Genomic DNA, 19,653 nt, shown 5'->3' with positions numbered 1-19,653 from the left:
GTAGCGGCAGCACCCAAACGCTCCAAGTGTCCATAAGGGAAAAACAACCAAAAATGACAGCCAACCCTTGAAGGTCCATCCTCGTATTTCAGCGGTTTGTCTTATATGTCTCTACTTGGATGTTTTGTCAGCATTTTAAAAACATAACATGTCAAAAACTGACCATATCTCCTTTTTTCTCCAAACCTACTTCTCTTTCTGACTTCCCTGTTTCTGGTTACAGCACAACCTTCTTCCCAGCCACTTGGGCTCGATTCACGTTTGACTCCATGTAAGATGAGTGACCAAGTTTAATATTATGTGTTGGCTTTGGAGCCCAAAGTGGGGGGAGGGGAGAGCAGGGGGTGCTTTGGGGAGGAGTCTAGTGCTAATTAACTTTTCATACTAAGCCCAGAGACTAAGGCTCATGACCTAAGCACCTTCATGGCTTCAGTCTGTTAAGTCATCCAGAGAAAACTGAAGTGAGCTCTGAGTTCAAGATTTAGGGTTTGCTTAGGAGAATTACAGAGCCATTCCTAAAACTAAACTATAGCTCAGTAACCCTTAGGGAGGTCTTGTAGGCTCGCACACCAACTGAGGGCTTTAGCATATATAATCTGTTAGATGAAAACAAAAACCAACAGAAAACAACAAACTCCTAAGGCTGCCTCCTATCCCTTCTGCACATTCTGATTTCAAATGACATGGCCAAAAAATGAAGGGACACATTCACTTACAAACTACCGTCAGTCATGGGGAATAGATAATAAAATATTTTTCAGCTTTGCTTGAACATAGGGAAGAAGGAGAAAAGGGTAGTGGAAAGAAGATATCCCTGAGCTGCTTAACTTCTTTGGTAATGGAAAGGAAGTAAAAAATGAATAGATTCACCCTGCCCCAGCACAAGGTCGGCACTTTCAAGCAATCTGCTGGAATTGAAAGTAAATTTACTGCCCCGGCAGATCATTCTTTAAACAGATCAGTGAGCCAGAGAGAGCTCCCAATTGCTCATAACGGTATCCAGCTTGGGGTAACAAATGTCCTTCAACTGCAATCAGCTCACCATTGGCTCAATTCGGCTTCCATTCCCTACTCCATCCCCAGACTAAAAATCCCCACTCCCATCTTCCATAGGGAGCTCACTGCTCCCATCATCCTTCAGTCCCCTTCCTTCCAGCAGGGTAAAACTATGCTTCTCACTAGACCTCCTCTGAAACAAAGATTAACAAATTTTTCTTTAAAAGATCTTTTGTACCTAACATCTTTTCCATTGTCAATGCAACACCTCTAGTTTAGACTTTTGTTACCTGTAGCTTGGCTTACTGCAACTGACTTGCAACCCATCTCCTTAAATCTTTCCCACTTGTAACCCATCCAAGACACTACAGACAGATTAATTTTTCTTAATACATAGTACTGAATCATTTTCAATGACTCCCTCACTGCCTACCAAATTAAGCCCAAACTTCAAGGCCCTCGATAATACAGCTCCAGTTCATCTTTCGAGCCTCATATTACCTTACTCTTGGGGCATATTATGCTTTAAATTGTTCTGGTCATGGTGCTCCCCCCATTTCCTACTCTTTCCTGTCTCCGTGTCTTTTCACATACTATTTCTTCTACTTAAAATCCTATACACTACTCTCTATCCCACAGAAGGCAGCATGATATAGTGGGAATTAGACCTGTTGTCAAAACTGGTTCAAGTCCTTGATGATACTTACTAGCTATATGTCTATAGGAAAGTTTCATATTTCAAACTGATTTTAAGAAAGAGTTTCACACTATGATATAATAGATATACAGCTAGCCTCAGAATCAGGGAGATGTACCCTGAAGGAGGAAAATCAGAGCAGGATTAATTAAACAAGAAATCCTGATAAGAGATTAAAGGGAGTGACTGTAGAGTCTTTTTAACATGAAGAGTATTCCAAAAATCTTAGTATAGTTTTCAGAGTTAAAATCTAATACACTGAGGCACATTTGTTGAAGCGTAAATTCTTGAGTCTGTGCTTAACATTAAGTTTATAATAAATATATTGTTTAAAATGTGTGCCCTCTCTAACTCTAGATGGAAAGACTGGGAAGAGAAAAGGAAAAGCTCAAGAAATGAGGTACCAACCTATTGATGAGAACCCACGCAAGCCCTGGGCAGAGCTGTAAAGCAAAGATTTGTTTTAGCCCCCTTTTCGGACTAGCTAGTCCCTTTTCCTCCCACTTCTACCTATCCTCTACTTTCTGCTTTCCCCAGGGTTCTCAGTTTCTTCAGCTCTCTCTATTCTACTGTTCCACTTGGGCCTACCATATCCTAACAGTACACCTTCTTAGGACCTTTCCCTGTCCTGATTCAAGGTGGGACTGGAATATTGGAACATAACCTAGACACTGGAACAATTAACCATTTCTTTTCCTTTGAGGGCACCACTGTGTTTTCAGTTGTCATTGCTTGTCCTTTGTTACCATGATATCCTGTCAGTTTTCCAAGTACGAAATTTCCATTCTTTCCTTTAACTCACACCACAATTACAATCAGTTGCTAAGTTTTGCAGATTCTACTTTGATAGAATCTCTTAAATTCATCCATTTGTTTTCAGTCACAACCACCATCTTTGTTTAGACCCTCTTTATCTCTAGCCTGCACTAAGGCAATAGGTTCTTCATTCATATCCCTGCCTCCCTGATTGGCTTAGAGTGAATGTTAATAACAAATTGTTTCTGTTTTGGTCAGAAATTCTGAAGGTCTTATCTTCCCAGAATGATTTTTTTGAAAAAATTCTGACCAGGTAGGGAGGCCATTCTCTGGCTCCTTTCTTACCTAGCCTTAACCACTGAATGGGCATTGCCTCTGTCAAATTGAGACCTGTTAAGACCTTAGCTTAAAAAGGCCAAGTCATCTCCAGTCATCCTGACCTATATCTGGTCACTGGACCCAGATGGCTCCAGAGGAAAAAATGAGGCTGGTGACTTTTCACAGTCCTCTGTCACTTAAATCCAATTCATTTGCATGTCGTGGCATCCCCTCCCTGATGTCATGGTCTTCCTTGAGAATGAAGAACAAACATCAAAAACAAACGATAACCATTTTCTGAAATTCATCGTCTACACATCTCCCAAACTGACTTTTTTAAGCACAGTTCTGACCATCTTATTTCTCTGTTCAAGAAGCTCCAATGCCTTACTATTGCTTCTAGGATCAAATAAAATTCCTACATATGGCATTTAGACTTCTTATATGTTATTATTCTTTTTTCATGCACTCTATAATTCAGAAGACTAGATGGGTAAGAAGGAACTAGTTGTAAAGGACTTTAAGTGCCAAACAGAGAATCATATATTTTTGATCCTGGAGGTAACAGAGTCACTGCAGTTAACTGAGGGGGCAGAAGCAGTGATGGGTTCAGACCTATAGAGTTAGGTCTGATCTTTAAGAAAAACCACTTCTGGCAACCATGAGTAGAGGATGGACTGCAGTGGGGTGAGACATGAGACAGAGATAACCTAGCAGGCTACTACAATAGTTCAGCTGAGAGGTGATCAGGGCTCAAGGCTAGTAGGCTAGGGGCACATAGAGGAGAAATGCTGGGAAGGTAAAAATGATAAGATCTCACAATTTCTTCAAGGTCAAGCTAAGAGTTAATGGCAGAACCAAGACTAGAATCTAGTTTCTCTTATTTTCAACCTAGAACTTGTTCCATTATGCAATACATGTGATTCAAGCTATAGCATAAACATAAAAGAAATGACTTTATGCGAATTTATTATATATCATTTAAATTTCAAACACAAAGACTCTAACAAACATTATTCCGATATGACTGAGCAAAACATAATTGCCACCTTGTGGCAACTTACTACTAATGCAGCAGCAAATGTGAGAGCTCTAGAACTACTTATATTGTGTGTCTATTGGCCTACAATAAATTAAACTGCAACTGCTTATCTCACAAACAAAAAACATCCCAATATATGAAATAATGTACAAGAAGTCCTGTGTGGATGTTAGCCTGTCTACTAAAACTATAGTATATTTTGGAGTCTGGAGATGAGCAGAAGAGAATTAAGAGTTAAATTAGAAATTTAGGCCATAAACAAACTTTGAGAAATTTTTCTCTGTATGGGGGAATGTCCATAGGATCCCAGCTCTAAAGCTGGAAGGACCTCATAAGTATGTTAGTCCAGACCCCTCAGTTTACAGATGAAGAAATGGAAGCTCAGAGACATGAAATGACTTGCCCAACTTTACAGAGGTCGTAAATGGCAGAGCCAGAGAACTTAATCAACCGATCAGCAATTTATTAAGCACCTACTATGTGCCAGGCACAATGCTCAGGATTCAACAACAATAAAACAGTTCTTGCTTTCCAAGGTCTTGCATTCTAATGGGAAATACAACACGCATATATTACAGTGTATATAAAATAGATAAAAAGCAAATACAAAGTGGAAAGAACACGGTGGGGACTGGAGGAACAGGTGGCATGTGAGCTGAACTTTGAAGGACATTCAAGATTTGAAGAGGAAGAGGGAAGGAGGGAACGAAGAAAATGTATCAGAGGAATGGGAGTCAGCGTGTGCAAAGCATGAAGATGAGAGATGGAGGGCTATAGTTAAGGAGAACCATTTGGCTGGATCATGGACAATACAAAGATGAATAATAAGGTTGGAAAGGTAGGTAGCCTGACTTTGCACTTTGCCGTAGCTATGATAAGCTATGTGAACAGTTCCAGAATCAGGATGAAGCAGGCTTTCTTCCCACTTCCCTTTATCACTCTTTTGAAAAGCACTTATTAACAGTTTAATAGGTACCATGATCTAGTTTAAGCTCTAGAAATATAACTACAAAAGTACCTGCTCTCAACAAGTTTATGTTCTAATGGGGGAGGAGGGTGGTATAAATGAGGATACAGTGACCAGGAAAGGGAATTTGTGTCAGGAAAGACACAGAGAAGGTGACTCAATCAAGCTCACAGGAATGATGATTTCATTATGGTTCTGAGAACAAAAGGTAGGAAGCACAAGTGAAAAAGGTATACACATAGCTGAAGGATAGATGGTAAACAGAAAGTTGAACAGTGCCAGCTAGAGCCAAGATTGTCTTAACCCCTCTCAGGTAAGGTCTCTGGAGGCCAGTCTGGAAGGTAGAATGACAGCAGATAGCAGGGCAGAAAATGACCAAAGAAAAAGACTTCATGGCTAACCAACAATTAAAATTCTCAACAAATCACTAAGTATTTATTAGGCTCCAACTGTGCAACATTGAACTAGGCACTGGGGAATGGAGATACATGTATGAAGAATAAAAGATTCCCTAACTGCAAGGAATTTATATTCTAATGGGGGATATACAGAGTAAATATAAAATTTACACATACAACATCATTACTAGTGAGATGGAGGGCACTAGCATTTGGAGGAAACAGAAAAAGCTTCATGTAGAAGAAGGTGTTTGAATTGCCTCGAAAGGAAAAAAAGGAACTCTGTAAAGTAGGGGTAAGGAAAGTGTACATTCCAGGTAAAAAGGGAATCAATTATCAGAGAATAAAAGTACTACCTTGTTGCAGTGTGGGCACAGATAAGGCTGGATAATATGACTTTGTAATGTACCCAATCACCAGGCTTTGCAGGATTTCCTCCAGTTTTATTCAACAACTTGTGAGCAGATGCAGGAAGAGTATGGTGGGAACAATCCAGGGCTGAAATCTGGCCAGAGGACAAGGGGCGAGGGATTTAACTGCAGAGAACAGTGTGGAAACAGTGTAGAACAGTGCAGAAATAGCTAACTAGAGGGTTAAGGTTGAAGAATGAGAAAAATTGAAGTCAGAGAAAGGGTAATGGCCTGCCAAAGATTGACTAATGGAAGGAATAAAGGTCTTATGGAGGATGAGGAACAGATGTAGGAGTGAAGCATGGAGAGAGGTGGAACGAGGTGAGATTATGATTAGATAGAAGTTCAAAAATTGTACCCTTGGGAGCAAAGGTAAAAGAAAATACCTCACTTCTTCTCCAATGCTCATCTCCTTTAGAAACTTACAAAATAAGGGAGCATGTCAAAGATAGGACTTTTACTATATCAAAAAAGAAAGAAATCTGGGATGTTATTTTCGTCAAGGACCTAATCAGATTCCTACCCCTGAATTGTGTAGGATCAAGATTGGAGATAACCCTGGCCCCAATCCTGTGGCTTCAGTTGGTTGTAGAGAACATCCTTCAATAAACTTCATTTTGTTACATACGTTTTATCCATGGCTTCTTTGCCTTTCCCCTCAGTAATACGATGGTCTACTACAGAATCATTCATTTGGAGAGGCATTGGCTATCAAATTCAGGAACTGAAATAGGTAGGAAAACTTGATAGATTCTTTTCATTTTAAGAAAAATCCACACAACTCAAAGAAATATACTAATTAAAATTACTGACACTTTAGTGATGACTACAAAAAACAACCTAATTCCTACTGTCTGAGTTTATAATCTAGTAGATATAGAAAAGCTGGAATCAAATACCTGCCTGTAACTTATAAAGAACCCTAAGGTATTTGTGACCCATCACTTTTACAAGAGATTTGAAATTAATATTCTAAGATTAAAAATTATAGATGAATTTGCTAGTTGGCATCGGTGGCAGAAGTCTCCACACAGGGAGTTCTCTTTACAGGTCCAGGAACTTGCCACCCCACTCCTCAAATCAGGAAGTAATAAATATGCATTTTAAATATTCTTTAACTCAAATATCCACTCATTTAGTCTCAATTAATAGGGTTTTCCTGAGGAAACAACTTATACATTTTCCTAAATCTTTTCCTTTGCTATTATAAATTGAAATACAAATCACTAAAAAAGTAGGAATGAATTTAATTGCATTAGAAATTTTGTGGGAAAACAATCTCCATCTTTTTAAAAATCAATTCTTTTATTCCAGAAATCCATTCATTCTAGGATTAATTTATGAAAGCTAAAGACAGGAACTAAATAAGAAAAAGAAATGCTTTCTCTCTGGATTTTTACTGTTAATGATTTTTGTCTTCCAAGTTTGATAGAAACACTGAAGTATAAAGCTATGCTTGATAAACTCAAAGCATTAGGAAGAATTTTTTTTTGCTTTATTTTCTTCTTCAAAAGATCAGTTGTAAAAAAGGTACTAAAGAAAATACACAAGCGATCTGTGATTTACTCACTTTAGGGAAAATTTACCACCAAAGTAGATTACAATCCATCTATGACTTGTAGTAGAAAGGTCCTAGGACTGAGGAACAGAGGTGGAGTGACTTGCCCTGGGTTACCCAGATAGTATCAGAAACAGGTCTCATTTTCCTGACACCAAGCATGCTTTGTTATTCACTACACCACACTGTTTTTAGAGGAAAAATAAGAAAACAAATAGTAGGAGTACCATAAAATCTTAGTAGTAATAACTTCTCACATAATTCTAGTGAATTTTTAAAACTTTATATGATCAAGAAAAATTTTCTAGGAGTCACTCATTTTGCTTAAAATGGGGGTGTACAAGGAAATATGTTATATTATTTGGAAATAACATATACATATATGCGTATATATATGTATACGTATATATATACATAGCTTGATATGACTAGAAAATGGCTAACCTCAGAGATGCTATTAAGGAATCTGAATGGCTACAGGGAATGCTTAAATCCCATCCAAGTACACCCAAATTTAGGTTTAGGGTGCCCCAAATTTTAATGTTTATGCTTATATTTCAACCTAAAGTTGAATGTTTATGCTTATCGATACCTATCTCAGTATAGTGCCAGAGAATGGCCTACTGTACAAAATAGTTTAACTGCTTAGTGCAGTTAATTTGAAAACTCTTAGAACCGTTATTCTAAATAAATGTCTTTTCAAAATTATTTCGAATTTTGGGGTTCATTTCTATGCCTATAAGATGCTTAGTATATGACAGTGATGGCTGTATTCGTGTCTATAAGCAGTTTAGTGCATCGCAGGGAAGGAATTACTGTTAAATAAAGAATGTACTATCTGTGGGTCTATAAAGATTTTGACAGCTGTATAAGAAATTTAATTGAATTTTTAAAGTGCCTGGAAGTTTTTTGATCATAATTTTAAAAGAGGTATGGATACAGGATTTTTATAAGTGAAATAAGACAACAAAGCCTAAAAATTGTAAATAATTAATCTAAAACGTATTGACCAAAGCTCTTGAGGATGAGGTGGAAACACAGAAGAATGAAGCAAGGTAAATACACTTAAAATAACTCTGAATATGCATATAATGGTCAGCAAAATCATCCAGGACCCTTGGCCTCCTATCCAATCTTGAAACGTCCTCTTCTAACTTGTACAGTATTGTAATTTTTACATTCTGGGACAAGTGGAACTTCTGAAGTTCAGATTTCGTGTTATAATTATTATGGACGCAAAACAACCACAGTAAGTTGTGACTATATGAATAAGAGAACGGGAATTCGTTGGAGAAGGTGGTCACGGAAAGGCTAGGAAATGAGGGTGGGGCTGCAGTCAGGGATTCACAGACTACTGAAATGGGAAAGAAATTTAAGAGATCACACAGTCTAGCCTCCTTTTTCAGATGAAGCAAGCGAAGCGACTGAACGGGTAAGGAAAAGGAAAGCAATATTTACTAACATAATAGCTATACGTACATTTACGTATGTCTATACATGTACGTGTATGTAGATACATGTACACGTTAACCTACAGCTATATGTATGTGTAGGTGTGTATACGGATATATATGGTTTTTTCTGTTTCCAAAGCTCACTGAATTCTTGGCCTCTCTAGCCGACTTTTCACTCTCAGTTCCCCTCTCCTTTACCTCAGGACTTTGCGTATCAGTTTTGGACTCCGCCTCCCACATGGTCCTCCCCGTATTTCCAATGACTCATTTTCTTACTTTTTCGGCAATATAGACCCTCTTCCCTGGCCCTTTCTTTCCAGCGCTGGCTGCTTCGACTTTGGGAATTTCTGCCTTTCTTCCGCACTACTGCACCGCTCTCTAGAGCCTCAGACGCCGCGTCCCCTGTATCCATGGAGACCATGGAACTCCGCCGCACCAGTGGTTTCTAGGTTTCCTATTGGTTGGTAAAGGTCCCCCGCCCCCTTTCCACAACTATAGACCAATGAGCTCGAGGCACAGGAAACAGCCAGTCAGCTGCGTACTCACAAGCTTCCGCTCGTGTTTCCATCCGCCCTCAGCAATACGTCCCGCAGGTTCTGGCGCGGTCTTTTTGGGACTTGTAGTTTATTGAGTGCCTACAACTCCACGCTCTTTATACAGTTCAGAACTACCCATCCCGTCGGCCCACAGGGTTATTGAGGGATTGAGAAGGGTGAAAAGACACCTGGTGGGTGAAGGCTGGGGAGTTCCGTCCCCGGGTTTTAATTGCCTCTGGGGTCCAGGAGTTGTAGCGGCGTGCAGGGCTGGCAGATTGCGGTGGGCTGGGCGGGCTCGATGTATGGGGCTCAGGGGGTCATTCCCATTCACCTTGACCCATCGTGCCCCCCTTATTCCGTTAGCCTCGCCGGGTCGGCCGCTGTCAGAGAACCCCGGCGCGGGGCTGTGGTGACCTCGGGCCGGGCTTGAGCCGGGGTCATGTTTGTCCCCAGCGCCGGCTGGTGGCGAGGCGGCCCCCAGCTCGGCTTCTTGGGGCTATGGGCCGGGCTCCGGGCTGCCGCGGCCCCGGGGGCACGCCGAGCCCGCCCGGCCAGACCCTACAGCCTGGTGGAGAGCAGCGCTCGCCGGACCCCGCTCAAGGAGTGGACGCTGGTTGTCCACCCGTTCGGGCGGCTGCGGGCGCGGCTCCCGTGCGACATCGCCGTGAGACCCCTAGACCCTTACCACTACCCGGACGCCGACCGGGTGCTGGTCACGGTGAGCGGCGTGGAGGGCGGCAGCCTGGACCTGGACAGCCTCCAGGTGAGGTACGACGAGGCCCTGAAGCAGATGGCCATCCTCTCGGACAGCCTCGGCCCCCAGGCCTCGGTGGAGGTGAAGGTCCCCCTCAAGTTCGGTGAGCCCAGGGGGTTTCGTGAGGCGCCTCCGGCCCCCGCGGTCCGAGGTCACGGAGGGCAAGTCCACCCGGGTGATTCGAACCTGGGTCCTTTCCTTGCAGATTCGGCGAACCTTTTCTCGCGTTGCAGCCTCCCTAGCCCTGTCATTGGAGTAGTCGGAGACTTGTGATAGCGGCCAGCATACAGTGTGCAGGTGCTTTTAGGCCCTACAAAGTGATGGCACTTCGGCATGTCTTCACTTCCAGAGGTGTTAGTTCAATGGCCCTGTAACTGATATTTAAACATACTACTTGCCTTACTGTGTTTTTATAAACCTGAGAGGAGATGATGATTATAAAGTCATTACTATTTAGCAAGTAAAAGTAGAGGTCTTTATAGGATGACTATGAGTAATTGTTACTAAACATTTGGGAATTATGAACCAGTTAGGTTTTGCAGAGCAGCCTCTAGACTTTAAAACAATATCATCTACTCACTAAGGTGGTTTAAAAAAAAAAAAAAACTTCTCCCAACTTTGCAATCTAAAAACTAATTTTATTACTATTAATTTTAAGCCAATGTGACTAAAAGTTTATCTACGTTACTGGGAAATTATTTGATTTATTAACTACCCAGATTTTCAGAGTTTATGTTTTAGCACATCTGATTACTCTTGTTTCAAATGTAAACTTGGGTTTTCTAAGGCAGTACCAGCTAAACTTAAGATCTGGCAGGACCTATTAAAGTAGAAAAGCCGAGGTGACAGATGACTTGTCTGAGGAGGACTTGCCTAAATGTAGAAAGGCTCACTTGCCATCAGGTGATAAATTTGCTGCATAAATAGCCATTCCTGAGGTAGTCTATTCAAGTATAAGGAGAAGTGTTGCCAAATGCATTAATAGGAGTATGCACTGCAATAAAATCATGACTCCTTGAAGTATTGATATAAAGATTAGGGAGGGGATAATATAATGCTTGACTCTGGAGTATATTGAGGGAGATTCCATTATTTCTCTTTATTCTGTAGGTTATATGTTAAATGTCAGTGTCCTTTGCTTTACAGATCCATTGTGATTTACTCAAAGTTGTTTGATTGGTAGAACCAAGAATGTCTTATTTTCCAGTCTTGCAGCTATTTACACATCAGCAGTGGTCACATTAGCTTTTTATTTAGCATTTCATATTTTAAGGGTGCTTCATAGTCACTTAATTTCAGTGATCCTTCATTTAATTGGTGTTGGTCACCATCTTGAAATAAGAAAGCTTATTATTACTTGGTCCTATATGCAACAGATTTAATATTACAGACAAATTTGAATTTATAGCCCAAGTTCATGTTTAATACTGTTACTTTGACACTCTGGAAGGGACATGATTTTGTTGGCATGGTACTTTCTTTACTGATGTAGATTGTAACTAACCCCTTTACGTTTTAGTTGCCCTGGTATGGAGAAAAATTCTGTCCTTGCCACCTTTCATGTAGGCTAGTTCTAGGACAACAGACTGAAAATACCATAGTCAACACTTTCTTTTCTAAATTGTTAAGGCCTGGCAGATTGGGTATTTTTCTGCCGTATATATGAACTTTGCTTCATCTTGACATGACAAGTAGTCATACTTGTGGGAGTAGAAAATGTCAGTAGTTACAGTTCTAGACCATTTCCTTGAACCGTATAGAAAGAGCAATTTCTACCCACGATAGGCCTACAGTGATGCATCAGAATATGACGTTAGTGGAGGACGTGTTTAATACATTAATAGCACTATACATTTATATAATAAAAGTAATAACTCACATTTACATATTGATTTTAAGTTTACCAAACTTTCCAAAAAACTTAGTATAGTACACAGTAACAATATACTGCCCATATATTTTTTAAATTAATAAAACAAAGATCAAGAGATGTGAAATGACTTGACCATTGTCATATACCTAGTAAGTAGTAGAGGTGAAATCAAACCCATATCTTAACATATAAAATCACCTGCTTCTAATATGCTTTTTGATCCGAGTTTTAAGAAAGTTCTTATCTCAGTGAAGCAGAAGTGTTTAGACAATCAGGATTATCTGTAGATATTTGTGCTAATGAGGCTTCAGAAAATAGTTACGAAGCATAAAAATGTAAGAGACTGAGACCACATTCCCTTATGTCCTATAGGACATATGTCAATGGTTGGTTGATCTGTCAGTCTATATGAGACCAGGTATGCAGAGATTTTTGTAGGCTGGCTAGCCCAGTGCTATTTGACTTTGCTTGAACATACTTTTTCTAGGCACAGTTCTAGGCACAGTTTCTTTATTCATTTTCAGAACTTGTAAAGTGCACCTTCCATATACATCTAGTCTTATACTATGTGTATATATGTATGCACGTGCACATATGTATTTCTATGGACATATTTACATGCTTGTGTGCATATGTGTATGCATGTATGTGTATATATGTTCTAATTGGTAAAGAACTATTTTAATTCTGAAATTACATTCTCAATTCTTGACTGCTCTTTTCAGGTGATATTTTAGGTATTTTTATTATTACTCCAATGGACCAATAAAACTGGAAGGATTTATAAATTGGTTCACTTTGGTCTCCTTTACTTCATGCAGATACTAAGCCTATTACTGTTTTGTTTCATTTCTTCTCTATGTATTATATAAACCAGTTGCTCTAATGCATAGCTCTCATTTTGGTACTGATAAATTCTCTGGGAGAAACAACACTGTAGTCTGCCATGGCTCTTCTGGGAATTTTCCCCTTTCTGTAGTTTTTGCCATCCCATCCACCAGTCCTCCCTGACATTCAGGATTTGGATCCTTGATGAGTGCCATTCAGAAAATAGAGCTGTACAGAAGTATTTCTGCCAACCAGTGTAGGTCATCCTTTTTGATTATGTTGCTTTAAGCTAGAATCAGTAATTACCACCCTGCTCTCTCTAGTAGTTTTAGATAGTGGTTTTAAAAATTTCATCAAGTCGGAGCTGCACTTACAGGGGTGTTGAAAATTCCTTTGGAACCTTCTGAAGAAAGAAGGTGACATGTAAGCCTAAATCCCTGTTTGTCAAACTATGGGGCCTTGATTTCACTGCAGTTAAGAAGCATGCTGTTTGTTCAGTTTCCTATTGGTGCTAGCTCAGAGAGGGCATCTAGTGATTAGCGTGTGACTTAATCTTAGTTTTATTTTCTCATGATTGTTCTCAGAGTTGCTTAATGGCCAGCTGTGATGCTTCTCTAGATTCTAGAAGTTTATACCAATGGAATGCAACTTCTGGAGGATTCTATTGGATAGAAAGGCATCAAGTCTGGACCATTAGGTAAAACAGAAGTCTGTTATCTCAGGAACAACCTAGTTAATTACAGAGAAGCAAGTTACCTGAGGGTTGGTTTCAAGATAATTATTGGGGGGGTGGGAGAGAACCATAGTGACTCTTGAGGACAGCCCTGAGGCATGGAGAAGTCAAAACCTGTAACAAGAGGTTGGAGGTAGAGGTAGGTTGGAAGGAGAGGTTTTACAATGATCAAATTTTGGATCTTTGAAGTATAGGGTTATAGTTAAGATTTGTCCTTGAGATCTCCCTGAATCTCAGAAAATGTATTTCTTTTCTGCAGTTGTCTAGCATCATACCTTTAGTAAACATGACTAGAAAGCTATTTCTTCACTCCTTAGTCACTGAGAGTAGTACACACCAGTAACACGGCTGCATTTCCTAGTTACTTCTTCATTCTGCACTGGTATTCAGATGTGACCATGGAATGATCTTTCCATTATCCAGTAGGAAAAAAAAAATCATATTTTTCTTTTTGATGTATTTTGTTCTTTTGGCAAATGTATTTCATTAATATATTATTTTTTCCTTAGTATCATCCCATATATGCTTAGGGATAGACAGATAAGGTGACTTCACAGCCCCTTGTCCAGACTCATAGTAATAAATGTCATACTGATACCTGTCTCAAACAAGTATTCTCTTGAAGAGTAGAGGAAAAGTAGCTTCATCGCCTCTCTGCCTAACCTCTGCCGAGGTTAAAATAGTGGGACTTTCTTTCAGACAGCCACTGAAGGTTGTCTGTTTTGACTGTACTGCTTTATAGTATAAGCTCTGCCTTTTAGGCCAGATGCAGTATCGACTGCCCTGCTCTCAGAGGAGCTGTCCTCAGCTCTTGTACTAACTTGTCTTTCCTTCTTCATTTCTAGATCTGAATATCAGGACATCAGGTTCCGGCAGCGTAAAGGTGCAGGAAGCTGAATGTGATGATTGTAGGATAGAAACTGAGCAAGGCATCAGCTTTGTGCAGTCAGTGAAGGTATGTAGATATGTCAAATTTTCCTAAACTTATTTACTATTTAAACAAATGCAAACTTAGAATATTTGGTATGGCAATAAGTTGAAGACTAACTAATGATACTGATCTTTAACATGCATAATCAGTCACTTTTTAGAAACTCTCCAACTTTACTTTTGAGTGAGCTCTGCTGGTAAACCACTCTGGTGGAAGTACAATGGTGACAGACTATTTGGAGAGTTTCTCTTTGATTTTTTAATATCTAAAGTGAGTAATGCTCTCTGACTGTTTTGAGAACAGTTCTTTAAATTGTAGGGAAAAAAAATGTTCCCAAAGGAAGTTTTCTGAATTGTTTTCTAGATTTCTCAAAGGCAACATGGCCTAGTGCAGGGGTGGGGAGCCTGCAGTCTTGAGGCTACATGTGGTCTTCTAGGTCCTTGGGTGTGGCTTTTTAATTGAGTCCAAGTTTTACAGAATAAATCTTTTTATTAAGAGGATTTGTTTTGTGAAGTTTAGATTCAGTCAAAGGACTGCACTTTGAGGACCTAGAAGGTCACATGTGGTCTTTATGTCACAAGTTCTCCACCCAGCCTCAGAATCAGGAGAGGCCTGGATTCATGTCCTTGTCTGAGTGACTGGCCGTGGCCATGTGACCCTGAACACTCCCTCTCAGTACCCCACGCAGCTCTCTGTCTTAAATTTGTAAAATAGTTGCCTTCTTCATTGATAAAGGGAGCCCTTCACTGGTATCTTTCCTCACTAATGGAATCATAGGTCTAGTTTAAAAAAAAAAAGAAAACTATTGAGGTCATTCTACCTGAATAGTTATATGCAAATGGATCTATGGTCTCTATGTATGAGGAAACTCATTATTTAAAAGAACACTGATGAATATTAAACAAACATTTTACCCCTAATTTACATATTTTAACCAATAGGAAAATCTTAATTTTGTTAAAAATCAGATGTGTATTACTCTTAGTGACAATTCATTATGATACTATGTAGAAAAATACTGCATGTGGAAGGTAAGTAAACTTTGGAAACAAAAATTTTAAATACTGGAGAAAACATTTTAACTTCAGTGCTAGAGTGTTGCCTGAGTCATTTTAGGCAAGGTCAGTTTAACACTGTCCTTGTCATTCAGGAATTTTAAAGAAGTCATCAGGTAAGTTCAGAATTTTTTTCCCCCTTCATAATCAAAATCCATAGCTCTATCAAAAGACGGATTGGGGACAGTGGGAGAGAGCAAGGAAAATGCCACATTTGTGGCTTATTTGCCTGTGTGAGAAGTATAGGTTTTAATAAAAAGCTTCTTGGATGCCTTTCCTTCAATACTTAAAAAGACTTTATCAGGTCACTTACAGTTTTCTGTAGTTTTATTGGTAAATGCATGCTTTCCACCATTTATCACTTTTTAATTATTTTAGCAGTCTTCAGTTGTTTTAAAGATTTCCCATTTTTAAATCCATCTGTATTTTTATAAACACAGTTTCTCCACCTGGACATTTTAGGGACATTCTTCCTTTTTTGCCCCCAAGTTGATCTATTTTTGGACTAGACAAATACATTTTAACAGAATAACTGAAGCAATAGCCATGTGTAGAGCATACTTTTAGAAAGTAAGAATTCATTTTAACTTTAAACTTTGTTTTACTCAAAAATAGGTCTCAAATCAGTTTTGCTTATCCTAGCACAGTCTCAGAGTAGCTCTTTACTTGAAACTGGATCTTACTTCAAGTGATTTATTTCAGAAAATATTGAAAAAGAGTAGGAATTACTTCTGGAACCTAGTGTAGCTCAATGTAATTATGGTGAGTTAATCACTTTTTGCTAGTTGAAACTGTTTCAGAAAACCATTTCAGGCCACTAGGTGGCAATGAGGACTTTGAAGACAGCCCTCTGGTTAAGAATCACGTATGATCAATAGGGTTATTAAATTGGGCTTTGCAGTTATTTACTTCAGAAATGTGACTTATGTAGGTAATGGGCTGTTTTAGTTTTCAAATAAAATCATAAACAAATTTTTTTGGTGCTTTGAATTGCTTTTTTAAAAATTTCTCATATTTTTTATTTTTATTTCTGTAGCAGGCAAATTATTGATCAGTTCACTGACAGAGGGATAAGCCAGTGAGAATGAATTCCCACCATTACAGTTGAATTTAATATTGCTTTGACTTGGGAAAGTCATCTCTTTGATGATGAACCCAAAGAAATGGACTTTCACAAGAAAATTTCTAAGCTCTATACTTTTCTTTTGTTGGGGTAAAAACCCCTTTTTGAATTCATAAAGATGCTTAATGATGGGAATATTTTAAGGCCTGTTAGGTATCTGTTCTGTTTTCTTCTTCAAAGTTCTATACACATTTAGCTTGAGAACCTAGGTGTCAGGTTGACCACGCTTTCCTTGCTAACTTGAAGAAAAGATGGACCCTGATCTTTTCCCTCCATTTCCCTGCTATATCACTATACTTTCTAGTCAACAGTCAGCAAGGCACAGAAAAATAAATTATTCCAGACAACTTGACAGGGAGAGGCACATAGAAGACATTCCCCTCACTAGTTTGGACTACTCTGTCCTTTCATATGGAACAGGACGACAAACTATTACTAACATCTAATAATCAGTGAGTGGTTTGTATGTCACATTAGCATCTCACTGGGAACTTCAAGGCTGACCTGTCCTACCATTTGGTATTGTAGAGAGGGAGCAGACAGTATGTACAGATGTTCATGCATGCGTGAATGTGTAAGCATATATCTTTTTTTTTCTGTTTGCAGACCTCAGTGTTTTTATTCATTTATTTTTAGTTTTCAACATTCACTTCTACAAGATTTTGAGTTTCAGATTTTCTCCCCATCCCTCCCCTCCCCCTACGTCAAAACTGCATGCATTCTGATTATCCCTTCCCCCAGTATGCCATCTGTTCTGATCCCCCCCTACTTGTCTTATTCCCTTCCCCTTCTATTTCCTGGTATGGTAAGGTAGATTTCTCTACCCCATTGCCTGTATATCTTATTTCTCAGTTGCATGTAAAAACAATTTTTAACATTGATACTTTGAATTATTTTGATATTCTTATAGTAAACAGTTGGTTCTTGATACAAGAGTCATTTCCAGCTCAGTGGTCAGTATACACTCAAATTACTGACTTATTGGAACAGGAAATCCAAAGCAATACCAAGTTACAAGACAGAATATGAAGCAAACTGATATGGCAGTTTCATTGTAACCTATTTTACTGAATCATTGACACTGAAAAATGGGACATGAAATCAAAGAACAGACATTGACACCATTATTGTTTCATACAATTAAGCTGTTAAAAATCAGCCCCTACATCAGGGAGACTAAAAAGCCTAGAAATCAACCCAGCCAGCAGACATTTGATCTTGTCAAACATAGAGATAGAGCAGCCAAGGGCTTAGAACAGTCATGTTGGTAAACATCTTCCAGAGGTTGATCGTGGAAGATCATGAACTGTATCGCCTCATCAAAGTGAGACGTGTTAGGGGGAAAGCAAGTTTATGGAAAGTTGGCCAGAGACTCATTTAACTCATATCATCTCAAGGATATTTAAGGGTGAAAGTGGAAGGAAAACAACAAATAGATGAAAAATGAAAACGAGATGGCAGCATTACTGTAACACTCTTTTTCTCTGTCAACAACTGCAGAGTCCTACTACATCTGAATTCTGATATCACAGCCCCTGATGTGCATCTATATGAGGTAGAAATGGCATTAAAGGAAACAGAAATGAGAAGAGAAGCTAGACTAGACCAGCGTACACAGAGGAAGTCTACTCTGGAAACAATGTAATCTTGTGGCCATTGGGGGATACCAAATACTTGGGGGAAAAAATCACATAGTGATTAGAAGGCAACTTCATAAGCCTACTTTCCTGTCTTTATACACAGATTTTTAAGAATAATCTACACATGTATTGAGGACATTTTTGATAAAGGTATAAGAAAGGAACAGGCAGACTTTTGCCCATGATCTTCTAGAGTAGACCACATTTTTGCAGGCATGCAGTTGGCTAAAAGATGGTCCCACAGACTTTTTTTCCTATTAAAAAGACTTTGATTAGATAGAGCATCTCTCTTCTACTATGATGTTTCCATGCATGTTAAAATCACATAAAATTCACTGAATGATATAACAACAAAAATAACTTTGATGACAGTCTGAGTATTTATATCAGGTGAGGCATGTGGTGACAGTGTAGGTCATGAGAATTCAGAAGGTTGATGAACTGGGTATTTAGTGTGTTTTAGAGAACATCCCGAGTATGGACCTTAAGAGATTGGAGTGGAGAGGAGGGCTATAAGCTAGGTACTTGAGAACAGATAGAGAATGACCTGGAAGCTGGTTAGGTGACTGCAATGAAGTTTTGGATAGAAGAGGATAGGAGACAGATTAATGAACCTCAGAAGAGGGGAGATTATTGTTAAGTTACAGTAACAGAGAGAGATATGAAAGCTGCAACAAAGAGCAAGAAGTATGCCTATTTCTGCATGTGTCTTTGGACATGACAGGTATCCAATACTGGAGAGAGTGATCAAGGGACAGTGTTTTTCTGGAGTGACCTGGGTTTCTGTGAGTCGAGGGAGATGGCAAGAATATGACAGGAAGAGACCTAAGGCAAAGGAAAAGTGTCAAAAGAGAAGATGTTACAGAGGCCACTTCCCAGTGGAAGTGGGGAAGAGAGTTGGGCTGAGATGATTGAGAAATAATAGGGTAATGGGATGTCTTCTAGGGACCTAATAACTGTATTCAGGAATCAGAAGGGAGAAGGTAAGAATTCCTTAATTATAGGATGGGGAAGTTTCTTTTGGCTTGGGCAGCACACCTAGTGAGTTAGTTATGGCCCAAAGAAAGTGGAAGAAAGAAGATCTGGTTAACCATCCAGGACAGTACATGCTTGGTGACCAGTTCCTAGGGACTTCACTGAACTCATATTTAGCACCAATTTCTTTGCTACATTCCAAGATGGAGTTGGATAATACAGAGCCAGAAGATATTTGCAAGTAGAGTGTGTACTCAGTTCTTGGCCTGTATTTGAAATCCCTTTCCTAGACTAAGTCTTGGCAGTGAAAAGCCTGGTATTTGAGGGTGTGGTCATGGGAATAGAGTGAAGGTACTGATGGTGAAAGTTTGGGGGCACAGTCATTATGGAGGGATGGGGAATTCTTGGTTTTTCATATGCTGAGGGAAAATAGGAAGTACTTCCTCACATAGCAGTAGCTTCTTGAATTCTAAACCAATCCTTAAGAGCTGTAGTAAAGAGAGGGTAGAGCATTATTACTGTGACTTCAGATGGAGCAGCAATTTTTTTTTTCTAACAGGGAGGTTCCTATGGGAAAAGAGGTGAGTCCCTGAATGTAATTGAACCTTC

The 19,653-nt window shown here is 39.3% G+C and overlaps 2 protein-coding genes across 5 annotated transcripts in view; one reads left to right on the top strand and one right to left on the bottom strand.

The window, feature by feature from the left end:
• CCDC146 (coiled-coil domain containing 146) overlaps window positions 1-9,025 on the bottom strand; it is a 187,666-nt gene extending 178,641 nt beyond the window's left edge. Inside the window, exon 1 of the mRNA XM_072653160.1 lies at window positions 8,873-9,025. The gene's annotated coding sequence lies outside the window, so the exon portion shown is untranslated. The remainder of the gene's footprint in view (window positions 1-8,872) is intronic.
• Window positions 9,026-9,295: 270 nt separating this feature from the next.
• FAM185A (family with sequence similarity 185 member A) overlaps window positions 9,296-19,653 on the top strand; it is a 97,890-nt gene continuing 87,532 nt past the window's right edge. For 3 of the 4 annotated variants that reach the window (XM_072653169.1, XM_072653167.1, XM_072653166.1), the window contains exons 1-2: window positions 9,296-9,989; window positions 14,166-14,275. In XM_072653169.1, the coding sequence (XP_072509270.1) occupies window positions 9,572-9,989; window positions 14,166-14,275 (528 nt within the window). In that variant the 5' untranslated portion in view covers window positions 9,296-9,571. The remainder of the gene's footprint in view (window positions 9,990-14,165; window positions 14,276-19,653) is intronic. The other variant, XM_072653170.1, reaches the window with a different exon arrangement.

The sequence above is a fragment of the Notamacropus eugenii genome, chromosome 3 (genome assembly GCF_028372415.1).
Source record: "Notamacropus eugenii isolate mMacEug1 chromosome 3, mMacEug1.pri_v2, whole genome shotgun sequence".
Lineage (NCBI taxonomy): Eukaryota > Metazoa > Chordata > Mammalia > Diprotodontia > Macropodidae > Notamacropus > Notamacropus eugenii.
Note: the sequence above shows the minus strand (reverse complement) of the source record. Positions and strands in the feature narration are given on the sequence as shown.